This window comes from Littorina saxatilis, linkage group LG4 (assembly GCF_037325665.1).
Source record: "Littorina saxatilis isolate snail1 linkage group LG4, US_GU_Lsax_2.0, whole genome shotgun sequence".
Lineage (NCBI taxonomy): Eukaryota > Metazoa > Mollusca > Gastropoda > Littorinimorpha > Littorinidae > Littorina > Littorina saxatilis.
The window spans coordinates 62,465,691-62,483,190 of record NC_090248.1 but is presented as its reverse complement, the minus strand read 5'-3'; the positions used below and the strand labels follow the sequence as shown (position 1 = coordinate 62,483,190).

Sequence of the window (17,500 nt, the reverse complement as noted above, 5' to 3'; positions counted from 1 at the left end):
GGGGCAGAGAATTCCTGCTAGATTTGTAAGTACGACAATCCAAGTTCTTGTTGTGTAGATCTTGGTTGGACCATGTAAGGTTGGACCATGTAAGATTGGACCATGTAAGATTGGACCATGCAAGGTTGGACCATGCAAGGTTGGACCATGTAAGATTGGACCATGCAAGATTGGACCATGTAAGGTTGGACCATGTAAGGTTGGACCATGTAAGATTGGACCATGTAAGGTTAGACCATGTAAGATTGGACCATGTAAGATTGGACCATGCAAGGTTGGACCATGCAAGGTTGGACCATGTAAGATTGGACCATGCAAGATTGGACCATGTAAGATTGGACCATGTAAGGTTGAACCATGTAAGGTTGGACCATGTAAGATGGGACCATGTAAGATTGGACCATGTAAGGTTGGACCATGTAAGGTTGGACCATGTAAGATTGGACCATGTAAGATTGGACCATGCGTGACCCAACATGTTTTAAAATCGTCACCACGAGTTTTCGTCACACTCAACAATGGGACTTTAATTAGTGTACAGATGCTAGTTGTCTGATTGGTCAGTTTGAGAATCAACAGAGCTCTCGTGGATCCACGGAAACACGTGGAAAAAAACAACAAGAGAAAAAACGGCTTCGCGATGCGCTAAACAATGAATTGTTTACGGTATATAATATTTTATTTACGGTATATAATGTATTATTTACCAAATCATGAATTATATAGCGGAAACCTATTATATAGCTATATAAAGCATTATTTAGTGTAATAATACTATTTCAAGGCAAAAACAGTAAATAATAAATTATTTATCTAAATAATAAATTATTTATCTAAATAATAAATTATTTATCTAAATAATAAATTATTTATCTAAATAATATTTTATTTAGATAAATATGATATTTTTGGGTGTGAAGAGAAGCGAGATTGTGGTGTATAGACGGTGCCAGAGCACAGGTCATATGCATAACTAATGAGCGGAATGCCGTCTTCCCATTGGCCAGCCGGCCCAAGATCAGTCTCTCTGCCATTTCTGCATCTGCGGTAGCCAGTGCCAGACGTCCCAAACAACTGTGCGAAAATTTTCAACGTTTCAAGGATTTTGGAAAGAGAAGGTACACGTACTTTTACCTTTTTTTGTTTTGTTTTGTTGCTTGATTGTCGAGAGGGGCGATTGAGATCGAAACAGCGGTAATAGGCTCGAGTGGGGCCAATTAGTTGTCTGCAAGGAAAGTTTGGAGTTTGGGAAACTGGGAGACAGCGTGGCACCGTAGGCAGAAACATGTGGTTTCACGTTTGCCGGGAGTGACACTCGAAGGAACGAGGGTGATAGCTAGGTAGACGGTGATGGTACAATTAGCTGACAGCCGTCAGTAAAAGTGTTCAGGGAGAAAAGAAGACAGTATCATCTTCTCCTGGCATTAAAATTGGTCCGAGCAGTGGCAACGCGAATCGCTCGGTCACGTGACTAGTTTCTTTGTGAAGAAAGACGGCGGGAGCGAAAATGTTTACAAGTTGTGCGGTGGTCGGGCACTCTTTCACGTGGAGGTTTCAGCGATTTGTGAACACAGATGAGGGGGTGCGGCCAGATTTAGGTTTTGATGGTTTTGAGCAGATATTCGATGGGAGAGGGGGCCGAAAAATAAGCGACGTTGAATCAATGCTAGAACAGAACAGGGCCATTTTCACCCGGAAAAAATGGGGAGTGATAGTGCTAATGGTGGGGGACAATAATATTGTTCCCGGAACGACACCGAATAAAGTGTTTCGTGAGCTGTGGCATCTGTGTGTGAGGGTGCAAACATTGGCAAACTCAGTAGTGGTGGTGTCAGGGATGACACAGAGATACAGTGGCTGGGGGGGTTTCAATGACATAGCCAGGGAGGTGAATAGGCTTCTTCATCAACAGCTGAAAACGGCACACAGGATAGTGGGTTTGTTCCCCCACTACGTGGCTTTCCCTCCAGCAGAGAAGTTTGCTCAGTATCAGAAACATTTTTTAGCAGATGGGATTCATCTGTCAGGGTCGGGGCACATGCTACTGTACAGAGCACTGAGAAAAGTTCTGTTGGACAGTCGGCATATAGACCAATGAGGTAAGAAGGTGTTGTGGTTGTTCAGCGGGTGAGAGGGAAGTGGGGGCTAATATTTTATTTAGATAAATAATATTTTATTTACATATAATATTTTATTTAGATAAATAATATTTTATTTAGATAAATAATATTTTATTTATCTAAATAATATTTTATTTATTTAAATAACACTTTATTTACATATAATATATTGTTTAGAGAAAACGCGTAATTATTTATAAATAATGAGTTATTTACAAACACAATCTCTTATTTATGCTAAACAATGCATTATTTAGTGCTCTGGGCTCTCTTTTTTCTGTATCTGTAAATAATGCATTGTTTAATTTAAACAATGCATTATTTAGCTAAATAATGCATGATATAGCTAAATAAAGCATTGTTTAGCTAAATAACGCGTTGTTTAGCTAAATAATGTGTTATTTAGACATCAAGAGCTAAAAGGGACTTTTGCACCATTCGGATTGCCATAGTGGCGGCTGATTCTAGTTGTTATGTTTTCGGAACACAAACTGACAAAGTGATGAATTCTCAGTGAACGCACTATACAGAGACTGAGAGAGTAAGGCCCGCTTTGCTAGTGACACGCTAGGGTCCGCGCTATACTGTTAGGGGGGGGGGGGGGGGGGGGTAACGCCAAGAACCTATCGCCAGGCGAGTCTAACATCACTTACACATGTATGGCTGTGCTTTGTGTACACGGGTGTCTGAGACTGTCTAGCGCCACCATTGTTTCTGTTGCTATTTATAAACTATGACGTGGACATCATTTGTAAACATTGCCGAGCAGGATTTGTGCTCGGAACAGCTGATTCTGTGACGGTGTGCAGCCAAGAGGCATAAGTGAAACGGGAACAGTCATGAGGATGCAGACAGATTTTCAATACATTCATCATGTTCTCTTTTAGAAAATTAGAACAAAATATAACAAGAGGAGAACTTCGAGAAGTAACAGGAGAATGTACGCAACAATAAGCTTTATTTTTAGGGGGATGGGTGTGTGTTGGTGTGATTGTTCCTTTGTATATTTATCATTCATTTGTGTTTATACAGTGGATCCCACTTTTATAAGACCCCCCACTTTCAGACTCCTTTGACCTTCCATTTTAAGACATTGTTTACTCAGAATTTGTTTTCATAACCTCGTTAATTTACTCCCATTTAAAGACTCCGTCCTGTTCATGAACTGATTTTCTCAGATTTCATAGATCACATTCCTGTACTTATTTTTCAATATTCTTCCAGTGAGGTAAGCTGTATATAAAAAGGAATATATTACTCCCTACTTCAATACTTGTATACATTTGTCAAATTATTCAGCCAGGAAGGTGTTACAATCTTTTGAGAAGTTGGCAGGAGGCGCTCCATGCTTTGACTGAAGGAGTTCTGTACCTCCCAACTATTATTAAATAAAATAGCAGGGGGCCTAAAATGTAGTCATACGCTCTTCATGGTTTCTTTGTGTAAATCATGTGGAGAAAATTACATCTTTACATAGCGTATGGTATGTTATGTAATGTGTATGTGCACAGATGCATATTTTCAAAAACTCACACATACCTTTTTTTCATTTACCAGTTACTATGCGAAGACACAAGAACAGCAATCTTCTACATCTATCAAGGCAACTGGCGGACGACAACCAGTGATGCAGGAGTCAGATGTTTCTTAATTTCATCTGTAGAGGAGTCGGTGTAAGTCAATAAATCTATAATTTGCACATTGCTGTCTCTGAACCAAATGAAATGGAAGAGTGAATGATGTTTTATTGTGTGTGTGTGTCAGAGTGTGTGTGTGTGTGCCTGTGTTTTCATTTGTTATTTAGACTATGTAATTAGTTTCAAAGAAATACATGCCGTAGAATGAGTGCAGGTGAGTGGTCATATTTTTAATTTGTTTAGTTTTCTATCAAGATCATGTGTATATAATATTTATTTGTATAAGCAAATCGGCCGGGATTGCATAAGCTGCCATTGGTTTGAAAATAACTTGTCTCTTTCTTTATTATTGCGTTTTTGCGGAGAAACAAATGGTTACAGTTAGAGGACAAGACAATTATTATTATTAATAAATGAAACAACAAATGCACACAAATTGACAAGAGCATTGTTCAATTTTATTTGATGTAAATCTCAAGACCACAGCCACACATTCTCTCTGAACAGTTCAAGGGGGAAAAACATGAAACTAGTGTCTGGATTCTAAATTTCACTGTTTGAGAGATCTCAATAACCCAGAGCCATTGTTGTATTACTTCCACAGCTGCACCATGTTGTCAATGAGCACTCTTGGCTGCTGTCGTATGACCAGGGACCTAGGGTATGCAGTCATGGAGACCTGCTTTGAAGGCTCTACAAGATGAGCAATTATACTTCCTGAGAAACATCCCCAACTACTGAAATTTCAGGTACATATAATAGCAGTTTTTGATCAGCAAAAAGGACACATTGTAACTCTTTCAGACTTTTTAGACTCGAATAACTGATAGTTCAAATTAAAGTTAAAATAAACATCAGTTCAGTCAAATTGTGGAAACTGTTAAAAAAATGTGAGTTGCGGGATAGATTGAATAAAAACTCTAAATGTAGAAAGTCTAGATAAATACAAAGAAAAAACATTTTTCCTGTGCTTCTTCAAAAATTCAAAAGCAGGGACTGTTTGTTCAAATTTGCTATGCGCTCTACCATCATCCTGAACTCAGGTCAAAATGAGTTCAGCTCATTCTCTCCCTGACAGGATGCCTTGAGTTTCCTTGTCTGGCAAGGAAACCGATGTTTTTACATATTTAGAGCTTTATGTAATGTATTATAATTTACTAGTAATACCCGTGCTCTGCACGGGATTTTTTCTTCTTCATTAATTACAGAGTTAATTATGAATAAGCAACAACAAAAACGTGTTCAATGTGCAATGGCAAGCGCCTACAGAACAAAATGCCATACATTTATTGGGAGAGATAAAAAAGGGCACAGTGGTGGATTGGCCATGACTTGTGCAGTGACAACAGTTTGTTTGTTTGTTTGTTTATTTGTTGCTTAACGTCCAGCCGACTACGCAGAGCCATATCAGGACGAGGAAGGGGGGGATGAAGGGGGCCACTTGTCAAGCGATTCCTGTTTACAAATGCACTAACCCATTACTTGTGTCCCAGCAGGCTTTAGTACAACTAAATTAATACCTACTGGAAGATTACCAGTTTCCAGTATGTTAAAATAGGCTTAACCTATCTACTGCTGGACTTACATCAGAACACTAACAGATTAAACTATACATGAATCGCGAGACAAGCGGCAAGAGAAGAGATTTTTGGAAAAAATACAGGTGAATGAGCAAGAAGGCAGAAAAAAGAAAAGAATTCATGAAGAAAAAGAGAGCATGACAGGAAAGAGGAACCAAAAATCTACCTAACAGCAAACTAGAAAGCTCCTGCGGTTCCAAAAACAGGAGGGGCTTTTAATTTCATAACCGCAGTGCCCCACTGCGGGAAGTGACAACAGTAACATATTAAATTTAGAAGTAATTGCGACAAAGTTACCCCCAAAAAGCGCTAGCACACACAGAACAACAAAATGTGATAAAACATCAAACCTAAGAAAAGGAGCGTTCAATGTGCAATGAACTGCAAACCATTTACACAGGAGCAAACATGTGACGCTTTCTGAAATTTCGGTAAATGTAGTGATATTTTCTTTTTACCCGGCTCGGCGCTTGAATACACTTTCTTTGTTTTCTTGCATAGCTGCTCGCCATTAGTAATGCAAGAATCTACAGCTTGGTGAAGACAGACAGTTACGAAGGAAAGGCTAAATGCGGCCAAACAAAAAAAGTGGCTACATTGACCGAAATCTCAGAAAATATGACACATGGGAGTGAAACAAACACATAAACACAGCATTAAATGAGCAAATAGTGTGCACAGTACAAAAAAAAGTTTGACACATTAGCAAATAGGAATGAAAAAGTAACCCAGTGGTAAATATACAGTGGGTTCTGTGAACAATAACAAATCATATAATTGGGAAAGAACAAAACAGCGTTAAATTGTGCCCTTTTCTTAGATTTCAGTCAATGTGGACAGTCTGAAAATTCAATCAATGTGACAAAATCATTTTGTCACGCTTCAAGTTCAACCAAGATGATGAATGCTAGTTAAAATGCATAAAAGAATATATAACACCAATCATATAATTGGGAAAGATATCTCGTCGCAGTACCCCGACAGCTCGAGTCACCCACAATGAAACGTTTGTACGATTGACTGGACTTAAACAAATTAGCGGCTACATTGACATAAGTGAGGGACATAAATGTGCAAAAAAATGTGCCCAGAGAACAATAGTTGAACACATCACCATATATGTCTTGAGACGGGAAAAAAACAGCACTAAATGGAACAAAATTTGTACACTTCAGCAAACATGTGAGTGAAAAATAAAATGTTAACTCTTACACTGGTGCAATTCTGTAACACATGTTACATAGCCACTGGTGAATTAACAGAGAGAAAAATAACAAAAAACGGTCATAATATTATAGGTTTTCGCATACATGGGAGGTAATCGAACCGACCAAACAGACTCAGCCAGTAGCGCGACATGTGTCGTGACAACCAGGTGACAGTATACCTAAAGTAGCGCGACATATGTCGCGACAACCAGCCTCAGGGTTAAAATGTGAAATTGGTTCTGCGTTCTGCGAACAACAAAATGTTTACACATGCATTGTGCACAGAGAACAAAAGTTTACAGATCACCATGCATATATGGCATTATGATGGTTAGGCCTGAAGAAATACATTTGCTTTTGTTTAATATCTCTCTTGGGCTGCAAGCCAGCACAACATAATTAAAACATTTCATTTGCCGAATCAGCGGCACCAAAACTGATAAATAGGACTAAGCATGGAATATTCATTGCAGGGGCTATTTTTTATTTGTCATGCTGTGTGACACACGCGTTGCAGTTGTCACCATGTGTAGAGTTTAAGATGATGTGATTCCTATTCTTATAAAGACAAAGTCGATCTCCGTTACACCCCGCAAAAATGTACATGATTGCCCATATGGTCTTTGTTGATGTTCTTTGTCTCGTGACTTTATCGATATGTCGCAAAATGATTCCACAAAATTCAAAACAGGGATCAGATTTTACCCGCAACTACTGACTCGAGTAAATAGTGTGCACAGTACAAAAAAAAGTTTTACACATCAGCAAATAGGAATGAAAATGTAACCCAGTGGTAAATATACAGTGGGTTCTGTGAACAATAAGCAGATTCGAGATCGTCGATAATGATTTTTCATGGTTTTTTTGGTAATTTATAAATTACAAAGGAATTGATATATGTAAGACAGTTTCAAGCGAGCTATTTTTCGCGGATGTATTTACTGTGCAAACAACTCTAAATATGACAAAAGTGTCACGTGATAATCAACCGTTTGGTTTCGCCGCTCACTGGAGCAGACGATTTTTCTGTAACCAGTTGAGTGATGAAACCATATATTACGGTCTCCTTCTGGCAGCAGTCCCAAAATACAAAACGTCTCTTTCCGTGGCTGTGTCAGTTTCCAATGCGACACTGTCATTGGCACTGTCATTATTGTGACGCTCGTCGCGTTTTCACCTGTTTTTGACCGAAACGTAGCACAGGATGCCGTTGAAAAGCCAAAGGAAAGGTCTTCAGCTTTTGTTGATCTTTGGCAGGCCTATTAGTTTTAATTCGGTGGCATAATTCAATGCGCTTCGTCAAAATTTCTTAAACTGAAACCAAAAGCAGACGCAAGACTTATAGTCAGTTGGAGTTGTCTCCCGTACTCCTAAACTTTAGTGTGCTGCAGACGGTTGTACCCAAACGGCTCATATCACAAACGGTTTGGAATTCCCAAAAACGCAAGATCAGCACTACACGACTTCAGTGCACCTGTAGGTGAGAGTGCTCGGTCAATTTTGAATGGAAAATATCGAATATCACGCTGTCCAAAGGAATGGTGTTCTTATCGGAGAATGACAGCGCTCAGTTCAAAACGATAGGACATCAGACCGCCATGCTGCTATGTGAATCGGACATTTGAGCCTTTCAGTCGGTCTATGCCTGACGCTAGGTAAGGGGGGAGAAAATTGCTAACACCCTGACCCAGGGTCGAACTCGCAACCTCTCGCAAGTGCGTTACCACCCGGCCACCCAGACTGGTTTATGTGATTTTTCTTTGGGGTGATCTAAACCTACGCTCTAAATTCACCTTTTCAACATGCATGACTTTTGACACAACTCTGTACTTTAATAGCACAGGCGACCAGCATATATAGCCCGTGTACTGGCCAGCTGGATCGGTACATGTTTTCCTTTTGGCCTACACACATTAACTGTATCTGGCTATTTGGACTCGTTCTCCCAAATAACCATATTTGCACAAAATAAATTGTCTGTAAGCAGCATAGTGTTGTGTTTAATTGATGTCTCCCTCTTCTGCTGCTTCCAGGACGAGGGCGTCGCTTCTCTGGGCCCAAGCAAGTGAAAGGAAACTCTCATCCAGCACCAACCACCAGTGCATCGAAATCCTGGAGTGTAAACAGAAAATCATCTTTCAGTGACAAAACTTGATTCAGATTTAAACATTAAAATTGTTAAAAAAAATATGCACCAAATTTAAGAAAATTGGAGAAAATAATGAGAAAGAAGAAATTGTAATTTATGTAATAGAGCATGTCTTGGTGTGGGGAGGGGGGGGGATATACACCTGTGACGGTACAGGCTTTCCAGTATGATAGAACAGAGTTGAGGCAGGTATATAAAACAGAAAGCAATTTAATATAGATTATATCGAACACAGAAGAAGAAATGTACATGAGTGATGACACTGGTTAGTAAAACAAGACTGTCCTGGGACATTGTGAATATTTGTGTAGAGGCACCTGTAACATATCTTTAGCTTCTTGGAATGAATTGCACATGATTGTCTCTTGAGACACATATATACTATATGTCACCCTCTCCTTGAAATAATCTTCTAAGGCCAAAAAAAAAAATAGGTGTGGTTACGGTAACATAGCCAAAAAAAATAGGGTAGGTAGGTAGGCAATCACTTTTTTTTTTTTTTTACTTTTTTTTTTAATGTGTACAAATTAAACCTACTTGACAGGGAAATGAGTGTGCGACTCGGGCGCTTTCGCTTTCATTGCGTTTTTTGCACTCGTTGTTGTTTTTTTTTTTTTTTTTTTTTGACAATTGTAATAAAAAGTTATAGGATCGGCCCCTAAAATTAGGGTAGGTCGGGTTACCGTAACCACACCAATTTTTTTTTTAGGCCTAATACTTGATTATTTAAACATGTTGTTTTGCATCATATCCATTTTGTCAGAGGCAAGTTTTGCCTCATTTGTACACATTTCTCCAAGACATTTGAATTCTGGTACACCTTTCCTTTTCATAGCTCGTGCCCAGTGTACCCATGTACTGTACAGAAACCCTCTTTTTTATGCCCCCTTATTTGTAAGGTTACTTTCTCTGATTTATGTTTATTTTAACCCTATTCTCAGACAGAATTATTTCAGAGTTTTCTTAAAAATATTTTAATAGTGGCAACTGTCTGCTTGCACTTGCAGAGGATTTAGAGCAAATCTCACACAAGGAATAGGTACTTACTGTCATAAGGCCAGCATTCAGCTTCACCATTTAGAGGCTAGGGCTTGGAGTTTCTCCTGGCCTGGTTCCTGGATAAGTTTCTGGAAGTGGAAAGATTGTTATTTCACTTTTAAATCAGTCAATACCCATTTTTACAACTATGCCTGCTTGAACCAGGCATAAACGAGTCATAACACACCACTAACCTGAACGATGAGCAAAACTTGCAAAGTATTTGTTATGAACAATGGTGTGTTTTTTAAATTTTAAAGTGACTATTTCAAAAGAAAAGAAAGTACAGTTTTGTAAAGCACATTCATTTTTATATTTAGTCAAGTTTTGACTAAATATTTTAACGTAGAGGGGGGAATCGAGACGAGGGTCGTGGTGTATGTGTGTGTGTGTGTCTGTCTGTGTGTGTGTGTAGAGCGATTCAGACCAAACTACTGAACCGATCTTTATGAAATTTTACATGAGAGTTCCTGGGATTGATATCCCCGAACTTGTTTTTCATTTTTTTGATAAATGTCTTTGATGACGTCATATCCGGCTTTTCGTGAAAGTTGAGGCGGCACTGTCACGCTCTCATTTTTCAACCAAATTGGTTGAAATTTTGGTCAAGTAATCTTCGACGAAGCCCGGACTTCGGTATTGCATTTCAGCTTGGTGGCTTAAACATTAATTAATGACTTTGGTCATTAAAAATCTGAAAATTGTAAAAAAAAATAAAAATTTATAAAACGATCCAAATTTACGTTCATCTTATTCTCCATCATTTTCTGATTCCAAAAACATATAAATATGTTATATTTGGATTAAAAACAAGCTCTGAAAATTAAACATATAAAAATTATTATCAAAATTAAATTGTCGAAATCAATTTAAAAACACTTTCATCTTATTCCTTGTCGGTTCCTGATTCCAAGAACATATAGATATGATATGTTTGGATTAAAAACACGCTCAGAAAGTTAAAACAAAGAGAGGTACAGAAAAGCGTGCTATCCTTCTTAGCGCAACTACTACCCCGCTCTTCTTGTCAATTTCACTGCCTTTGCCATGAGCGGTGGACTGACGATGCTACGAGTATACGGTCTTGCTGAAAAATGGCATTGCGTTCAGTTTCATTCTGTGAGTTCGACAGCTACTTGACTAAATATTGTATTTTCGCCTTACGCGACTTGTTTTATATTGACAACGTGTGATTTTTCACACTTGCTTTTTTTTTATTGTTTGTAAATTTTACCTCATCTAATGTTCTCATATTACATCTAGCACATTTTCCCTTGAAACCTTAAACAATTCAGAGGAGAGAGTTTTGTTACAACCTGTACTTGTGTATTTCCTCACAGGATACATTCCATGTAAATTATAGGAAAGTATTCTGATGAATGTATAATAACAATGAATGGATCATTTTAATGACAGCAAAATAAACAATGATGTCACAAGGGTGTTGTCTATTGCATTTCTGTGTGTCTCACTATGTTATCAGGAATTTTTTTACAAAAGGCATTCTTGCACGTAAAATTATATCACACAACTGTGGTATATTGCTCTTCAGAGGAAACAAAATGTTGGTGGGCCCTTTTGACAGACAGATGCACAGCACACTTCTATCCTTGCCATAATTATAACTGTGAAATCCCCATTATACTCTTCACCCAAGAAAATAATATCTTCTGTTATTGTCATCAAAGTTCACCCTATTATTTCTTATATAACTATTTGTGCAAGTGCTATTGTCATTCATGATTCTGTGTATACATGCGTGTGTGTGTGTGTGTGAACCCGTGCATGGAAAGTACTAGGAAAAGGACTAAAACTAATCCTGATTTACCTTCAAATTGGTTCCTCAGCAGATCACTTTCTGTCCGCACCTCTTCCTCTCCTGCCGCCCTCTAGCACTAGTAAGGACAGCATGTTCTGCTGGAAGCGAAACTTCCATAGCCTAGACGGAACGAGAAGAGTTTACAGTTCTCATACTTCATCCTTACTCAATTTACAGTATCTGTATCAAACCTATTTTAGGCTATTATCATCAAGAAAAGCTCACTTGACTTTGAAGAGCATGATTCATTCTCTATCGACTGCCATTGAACAAATAAAATTCAGCTCTCATAAGCTTTACTAGTGCGAGTAGAATTTTTGCTTTTAAAATGGGTGTGATAATTAGTATTTTCTGTTCTACTCACTCTTGCAAGCAAAGCACACTTTTACTTTTAGTTTACTGTTGTGTTTATTCCAGTGGTATGAATTGTAGCTAAAAAAAAATGCATAGATCTATATATATATTATCAAAAGAGTAACAGTGCAAATGCAGAGTCTTATAATTATTTCAGAAGGCAAGTCCTTGATTTTCCAATCCATGATCTACACACATTCACTGATTGAGCTATCGCCGTATCGGAAAGACGTCAGCCAAAATTAACTTCAGATTGGATGTTTCTCCACGAATTTCAAGCGTTACAATGGTCCAAAGTTCGATCAGCAGCACTTTGGAGGGGAGGGGAAAAGTCAGTATTAAGTTTGTGTGGGATAAACCATATGCAAAGCCGGCTGACGTCCTCGTTCTACTGCCTCTAGTAGCTGAAAACAAGTGATCTCATCGGCTACCAGTAAGTTCGTCACACGGTAGATTCGTCACGGGTGACGAAGTTACCGGCAGGTGTTTATGCTTAGAGCTTATGCTTTCAGATGTTTGATTTGTGGGAGAGATTCAAGATTCACATTTTTAAGAGAGAGAGAGAGAGAGAATGAAAATGCCATTTTATATTGTGTACTTCACCTACTCAAAGAAAAAAGAGATACAAAATAAATACGCACAACATCACATATGCTCTGTGAAAGGAGAGAGAGAGCGGGAGAGAGGGGGAGGGGGAGAGAGAAAGAGAGAGAGAGGGGGAGAGAGAGAGAGAGAGAAAGGGGGGGGAGGTGCAAGGTTGTATTACCATTACATAACAGCCGCGCTCGGACTACTGTGGCGAAGTTACCGGGGACCGGTGACGAATCTACCGTTTGACGAACTTACTGGTATCCATCTCATCATACCAACCAAATGGTTCGAAATGACTCGCCTTACAGATTTCTTTGCAGTCCTGCTGGGATCAACTTTTACACTAATACTGACTGTTGTATTGAAAGCCCTATTTGATTATAAACAACATTTCCTGTGGTCTACAAATCCGACACTTACCTGGTCAGTCTCCAATTCGTCAAAACGTTCCCTGATAGTCGCCATGTTGTCTCGAATCAAGGGACATCACCCACGGAACACATCACAAGAGTGCATTTTCCTTTGATATTACGACAATTGATTCAACTTCCCAAACTTTTAATTCTGCAAAGTTAAGTTTGTCCTTCTGTGTGGTAACATTATTCGTCACGCAGAATCTTATGGTAAAGCTTTTAGGGCGATCTGAAGGCCTTTTACTGGCGGAGACTATATCTTTAAGAAAACAAGGGCTTTATTTTATTTAAAGAGGTCTGTCTCGAGGTTATTTCATAGATTTGCCATGCTTTTGTCTCATGAACGTAGGCATGGGCATTACATTGTCAAGACGATAAAAAATTGTTTAATGGGAATCAGCTTTTCTTCTGAGATATTAGGGCTTGCAAACGGAGGTGCCTTAATTTACGTTCCTTACAAAAATATCTTATTTTACATTATTATCATAACATCAAAACAATTTCAAAATATATTTCAATCGTGCAAAATAAAATAAATTAATCGAGAAATAAATCGAAAAATATCTCAGTCAATACTTAGCAAATAAATAGGTATTCAAATTCATAAAAAGGACAAACTAAACATAAAATGACAACAGCTTTTGCCGTTGTGACGAACCACCTCTAGCAAGACGATAATGTTGTTTTACGCCCTCACGGTGAAACCAGTAAGTCATGCTCCAGGGTGTTACTCCGACTTTACATGAAACACACAAATGCATGCGTGTTTAGGTGTAATCAGCTTCCTGCACTTATGGCAGAATGACCCAAGTCCTGTATGTGCCACTGTGGTGACACGGGGGTGGGACATGTATACCGTCTCTCAGTCTGCACATAAAGTTGACCCGTGTCTGTCCCGGTGTCACGTACTGAAACCTCTGCTGAACAATCCTTCTCATTGCGGTCAATGCGCATGCGCCAATCTTGGACTTAAAAAATGCGACCCTTTGACCGATCGAACCATGGGTTAGGGTTCGGGTTAGGGTTAGGATTAGGGTTAGGATTAGGGTAAGGGTTAGGGTAAGGGTTAGGGTTAGGTTGTTCACGATCTGATTAATCTCCCCATGTTAGCGCATGCGCATTGACCGCAATAAGAACGATTGTTCAGGCAGAGTTTTCAGTTCGTGACACCGGCCTAGATTCAAACCCACGTTGTCAAGGGCAAAAAGGGTCCTGATGGTCAAAGGAACCGGTGTTGACGGCAATGATGTGTAAGCCTGAACAACGTAGTCAAATACAAGTAAAGCTTCAATACATATGTTACATAATATTGCAAACCGATAAGCATGAAACAAAGTATATAAATAAATATTTAACAATGTGCAAGATGATAAACATTAGTACTGATGTGCATGAGAAAAATGCACATAAGTTTGATACGGAAACAAGGCTGAGCACGCCTGCAATATAAAGAATCGTAAGAAATGGATCGCTGAACAAATGCGAACCACCAAAAACGATGTCAAAAAACTTCCAAAAACAAAGTTTGCAAAATAGTTAAGGTCCAGAAACAGTTTTATATCTGTTGCGAACGAGCAATCGATGGATGGAAGCATCTAAATCTACTAAAGCTGTGTTCTTTTCACAGGACCAGTTCCTGTTTCTGCACTCGGCTTTACTGGAGGCCTACACGTCACGTGACTATGTGTACCACGTGGACACCTTCAGCAGTGTGTTCAGCAAACACGTGGACCCCTTGACCCCTCACACCCGTCTGGACAACGAGTTCAGGGTACTTTTGCTTGGGTTTAGATTGAGTTAGATTCGGTAGCCTGTTTTGGTTTTGTTTTGTTGAGTTTGGTTTGGTTTGGTTTGGTTTGGTTTTGTTTTCTTTTCTTTTGTTTGGTTAGGTTTGGTTTGGTTTGGTTTGGTTTAATTCGGTTTGGGTTGGTTTGGTTTGGTTTGGTTTAGTATGGTCTGGTTTGCTTTGGTTTAGTAAGGCTGCTTTTTGGTTTGGGTTTAGTGGGGTTTTATTTGGTTTGGTTAAGTTTAGCCGTAATTGGTTTAGTTTATCTAATTCAAGTTACGTCGGGTTAGTTGTATTTGAATTTGGATTGCCGCTTGGATTCGGTTGGTTTGGTGATTGGTTTATGCTGGTGTGGGGATTTGTTTGGGTTGATGTTGGTAGGATCAGATTTTCTTGGGTTGGGTTGTGGCTGGGCATGGTTGTGATTTGGCTTAAGTGGGGTTGGGTTGATTTGGTGTGGGTTTCTCCTGATTTTGTTTTTAAAAGCAGGAGTTCTTGTAATAATGTGTGTGTTGTCGGTTATATAGTTGGGGTGGGTAGAGTGTTCGTGTGTTGATTGAAGCCATGCGCGTTTGCATTAGTACATTCCTTATTTTCTATTTACATGTTTTTAAACTATATTTGATACTTATATTTTATCGTTGATTTTGGTTTCATTCTGTGTTGTTTGTTGTTGTTTTTAAAGGGAAAAATGTAAAAGAAATATAATGTAATATTACTGCACGCAGATGGTAATGGAGATGAGATCTCTGGCACCAGAACCCAGTCACTTCACAGCCAGAGACACTGACAACGTTGACAAAAACAGGAACCAGAAGAGTCTTCCTGGTATGTGTGTGTGTGCGGTCTTCTCTGTTTTCCTGATGTCACCAGAGCAGGTTGTTTGGTCCATTTTTTTAATTCTCAGATTGTCTATTTATCTAGTCGACATGTATATTTGTTATTTTGTGTTTGCAGTTGGTCTTGTTTTGAATGGTGGAAGTAACAAACCAAAACCTCTGAAAATTGAGATAAACTTGTGCTTCTTTAATGCGTGTTAAGCATTGTTTTTGTTCAAGAAATTGTTTTTGTATCTTTAGACTATTTTGAAAGGGACTAAAACCAATGCATTGTAACACGCTTTTGTCAGAGTTGCTTTTACTTGTTTATGCAACCGCAGCTGAGGACCATCTGGTGTGTCTCCCTGAGAATGTTCCAGGCCGGAATCAGTACATCAACGCTGTTTTCATGCCGGTAAGATGATACATATTTGTTAATAACTTGACACTTTTCAAAAGGCAATTAAGATGCTGAAAGACAGAAAGAAAGAAAGAAAGAGAGAGAGAGAGAGAGAGAGAGAGAGAGAGAGAGAGAGAGAGAGAGAGAGAGCAAAAATAAGAATGTGAGAAAGAGACAGAAAGACACACAGAATAGACAGGAAGACAAGGACAAGCGATTATCTGAATAGAATATGTGACCCTTCACCACGAAATGAGTCGCATGTCACCTCGCGCGGTTCTGCCCTAGGCTTAATGTAAGTCCGGGGAGTGTCTGGTAACAGTGTGAGGGTCACCTTAGTCACAGGCTTATAACTCAAACAGTTTTCGCTTTTTTCTAAAACGGTTTTCACAACTGGATAGAGCATAAAAAACTCTTTATGAAAATGTAAAAATATGAAAATCATGCAAATGTGACATGCGACTCATTCCGTGGTGGAGGGTCACATATGAACTATAGCAATGTATCAATTTGTTGCACCCGTTCTTTTCTCCAGAATGTGCAATAATGATCAATGCCATGACTCAAGTCCTGTTGAATGTGGCATTCCTCAGTATTTATATAATCTCATGTACAGGCTATGATTGATGATTATTTCATTTGTTTACCAACATTTTGTGGGCAGACATTCCGTTCATCCCGGGGGAGCATTGTGACACAGCTACCATTACCAGACACAGTAGTGGACTTCTGGAGACTTGTCTACGGGAATGACGTCACTACAGTTGTCTCCCTTAGCTCTCCTGACGAGGAAGAGGAAGTACGTACCCGTGAGCCTTATCCTAGTTTTGTTAGTAGGTTGGTAATGATGGTTGTGTGTGTGTATGTGCGTGTGTGTGTGTGTGTCTGTCTGTGTCTGTCTGTTTGTGTGTGGTGTGTGTGTGTGTGTGTGTGTCTGTCTGTCTGAGTGGGTGTGTGTGTGTCTGTGTGTGGGGGTGTGGGTGGGTGGATGGTTGGGTGTCTGTTTCAGTTAGAGGTTGTTCGTCACAACTGCAACTGCAATAAGTCTGTACCCTCATGTCCCCGACATTCTTGGCGCTCTGTATGAACCAACTGAAACCAGGATTGATACGTTGAAAAGGACCAATGATTAGACATCGAAACAGCGAATATATTCTCCATCAACTGCACGTGTGTTAAGAACAGAGTAAACAGAATGCTAGGACACTGCAGGGTTGTGTGTGTAAAACATGATGAACAAACTCACTTGAATAACAATGACCAAGGATATGTTTTGCAAGTACTGGCCACGGGAAGAGGAAGAGAAGATGACCACTGGACCCTACACCGTCACGTGTCTGTCTGTGTCACGACTGACTGACCATCTCAAGTCCTACTCTCTCGCACTGAATGAAACGGTTAGTTGTGTGGATAATTGTCCTGTGTGTGCGATTGACAACGTCATAGATTCCTTTTAAATTCATTGATCAGTGGTTCGGAAATAAGTCAAACATTTGGCACCAGGCACGTTTTTTTTTTTTTAGTTTTTTGTTTGTTAATGTTATCCATTTCATTTGTAGATAAATGAACCATTTGAATGAATGAGTG

The 17,500-nt window shown here is 39.2% G+C and overlaps 1 protein-coding gene and 3 long non-coding RNA genes across 4 annotated transcripts in view; 3 read left to right on the top strand and 1 right to left on the bottom strand.

Annotated features, from left to right (window-relative positions):
• LOC138965321 (uncharacterized) overlaps positions 1–3,819 on the top strand; it is a 3,967-nt gene extending 148 nt beyond the window's left edge. Inside the window, exon 2 of the long non-coding RNA XR_011455410.1 lies at positions 3,678–3,819. This is a non-coding gene — a long non-coding RNA (uncharacterized lncRNA). The remainder of the gene's footprint in view (positions 1–3,677) is intronic.
• Positions 1–17,500, top strand: part of LOC138965679 (receptor-type tyrosine-protein phosphatase kappa-like) — a 107,637-nt gene that overhangs the window by 25,269 nt on the left and 64,868 nt on the right. Inside the window, exons 5-9 of the mRNA XM_070337855.1 lie at positions 14,537–14,680; positions 15,424–15,523; positions 15,855–15,928; positions 16,578–16,712; positions 17,194–17,310. Of these exons, the coding sequence (XP_070193956.1) occupies positions 14,537–14,680; positions 15,424–15,523; positions 15,855–15,928; positions 16,578–16,712; positions 17,194–17,310 (570 nt within the window). The remainder of the gene's footprint in view (positions 1–14,536; positions 14,681–15,423; positions 15,524–15,854; positions 15,929–16,577; positions 16,713–17,193; positions 17,311–17,500) is intronic.
• LOC138965317 (uncharacterized) lies at positions 4,194–9,834 on the bottom strand. Its single transcript, XR_011455406.1, has 2 exons — positions 9,742–9,834; positions 4,194–8,657 (listed from the first exon to the last, which is right to left on the bottom strand). It is a non-coding gene; the product is annotated as an uncharacterized lncRNA (long non-coding RNA).
• On the top strand, positions 4,214–11,171 carry LOC138965320 (uncharacterized). The gene is made up of 2 exons (XR_011455409.1): positions 4,214–4,506; positions 8,579–11,171. It is a non-coding gene; the product is annotated as an uncharacterized lncRNA (long non-coding RNA).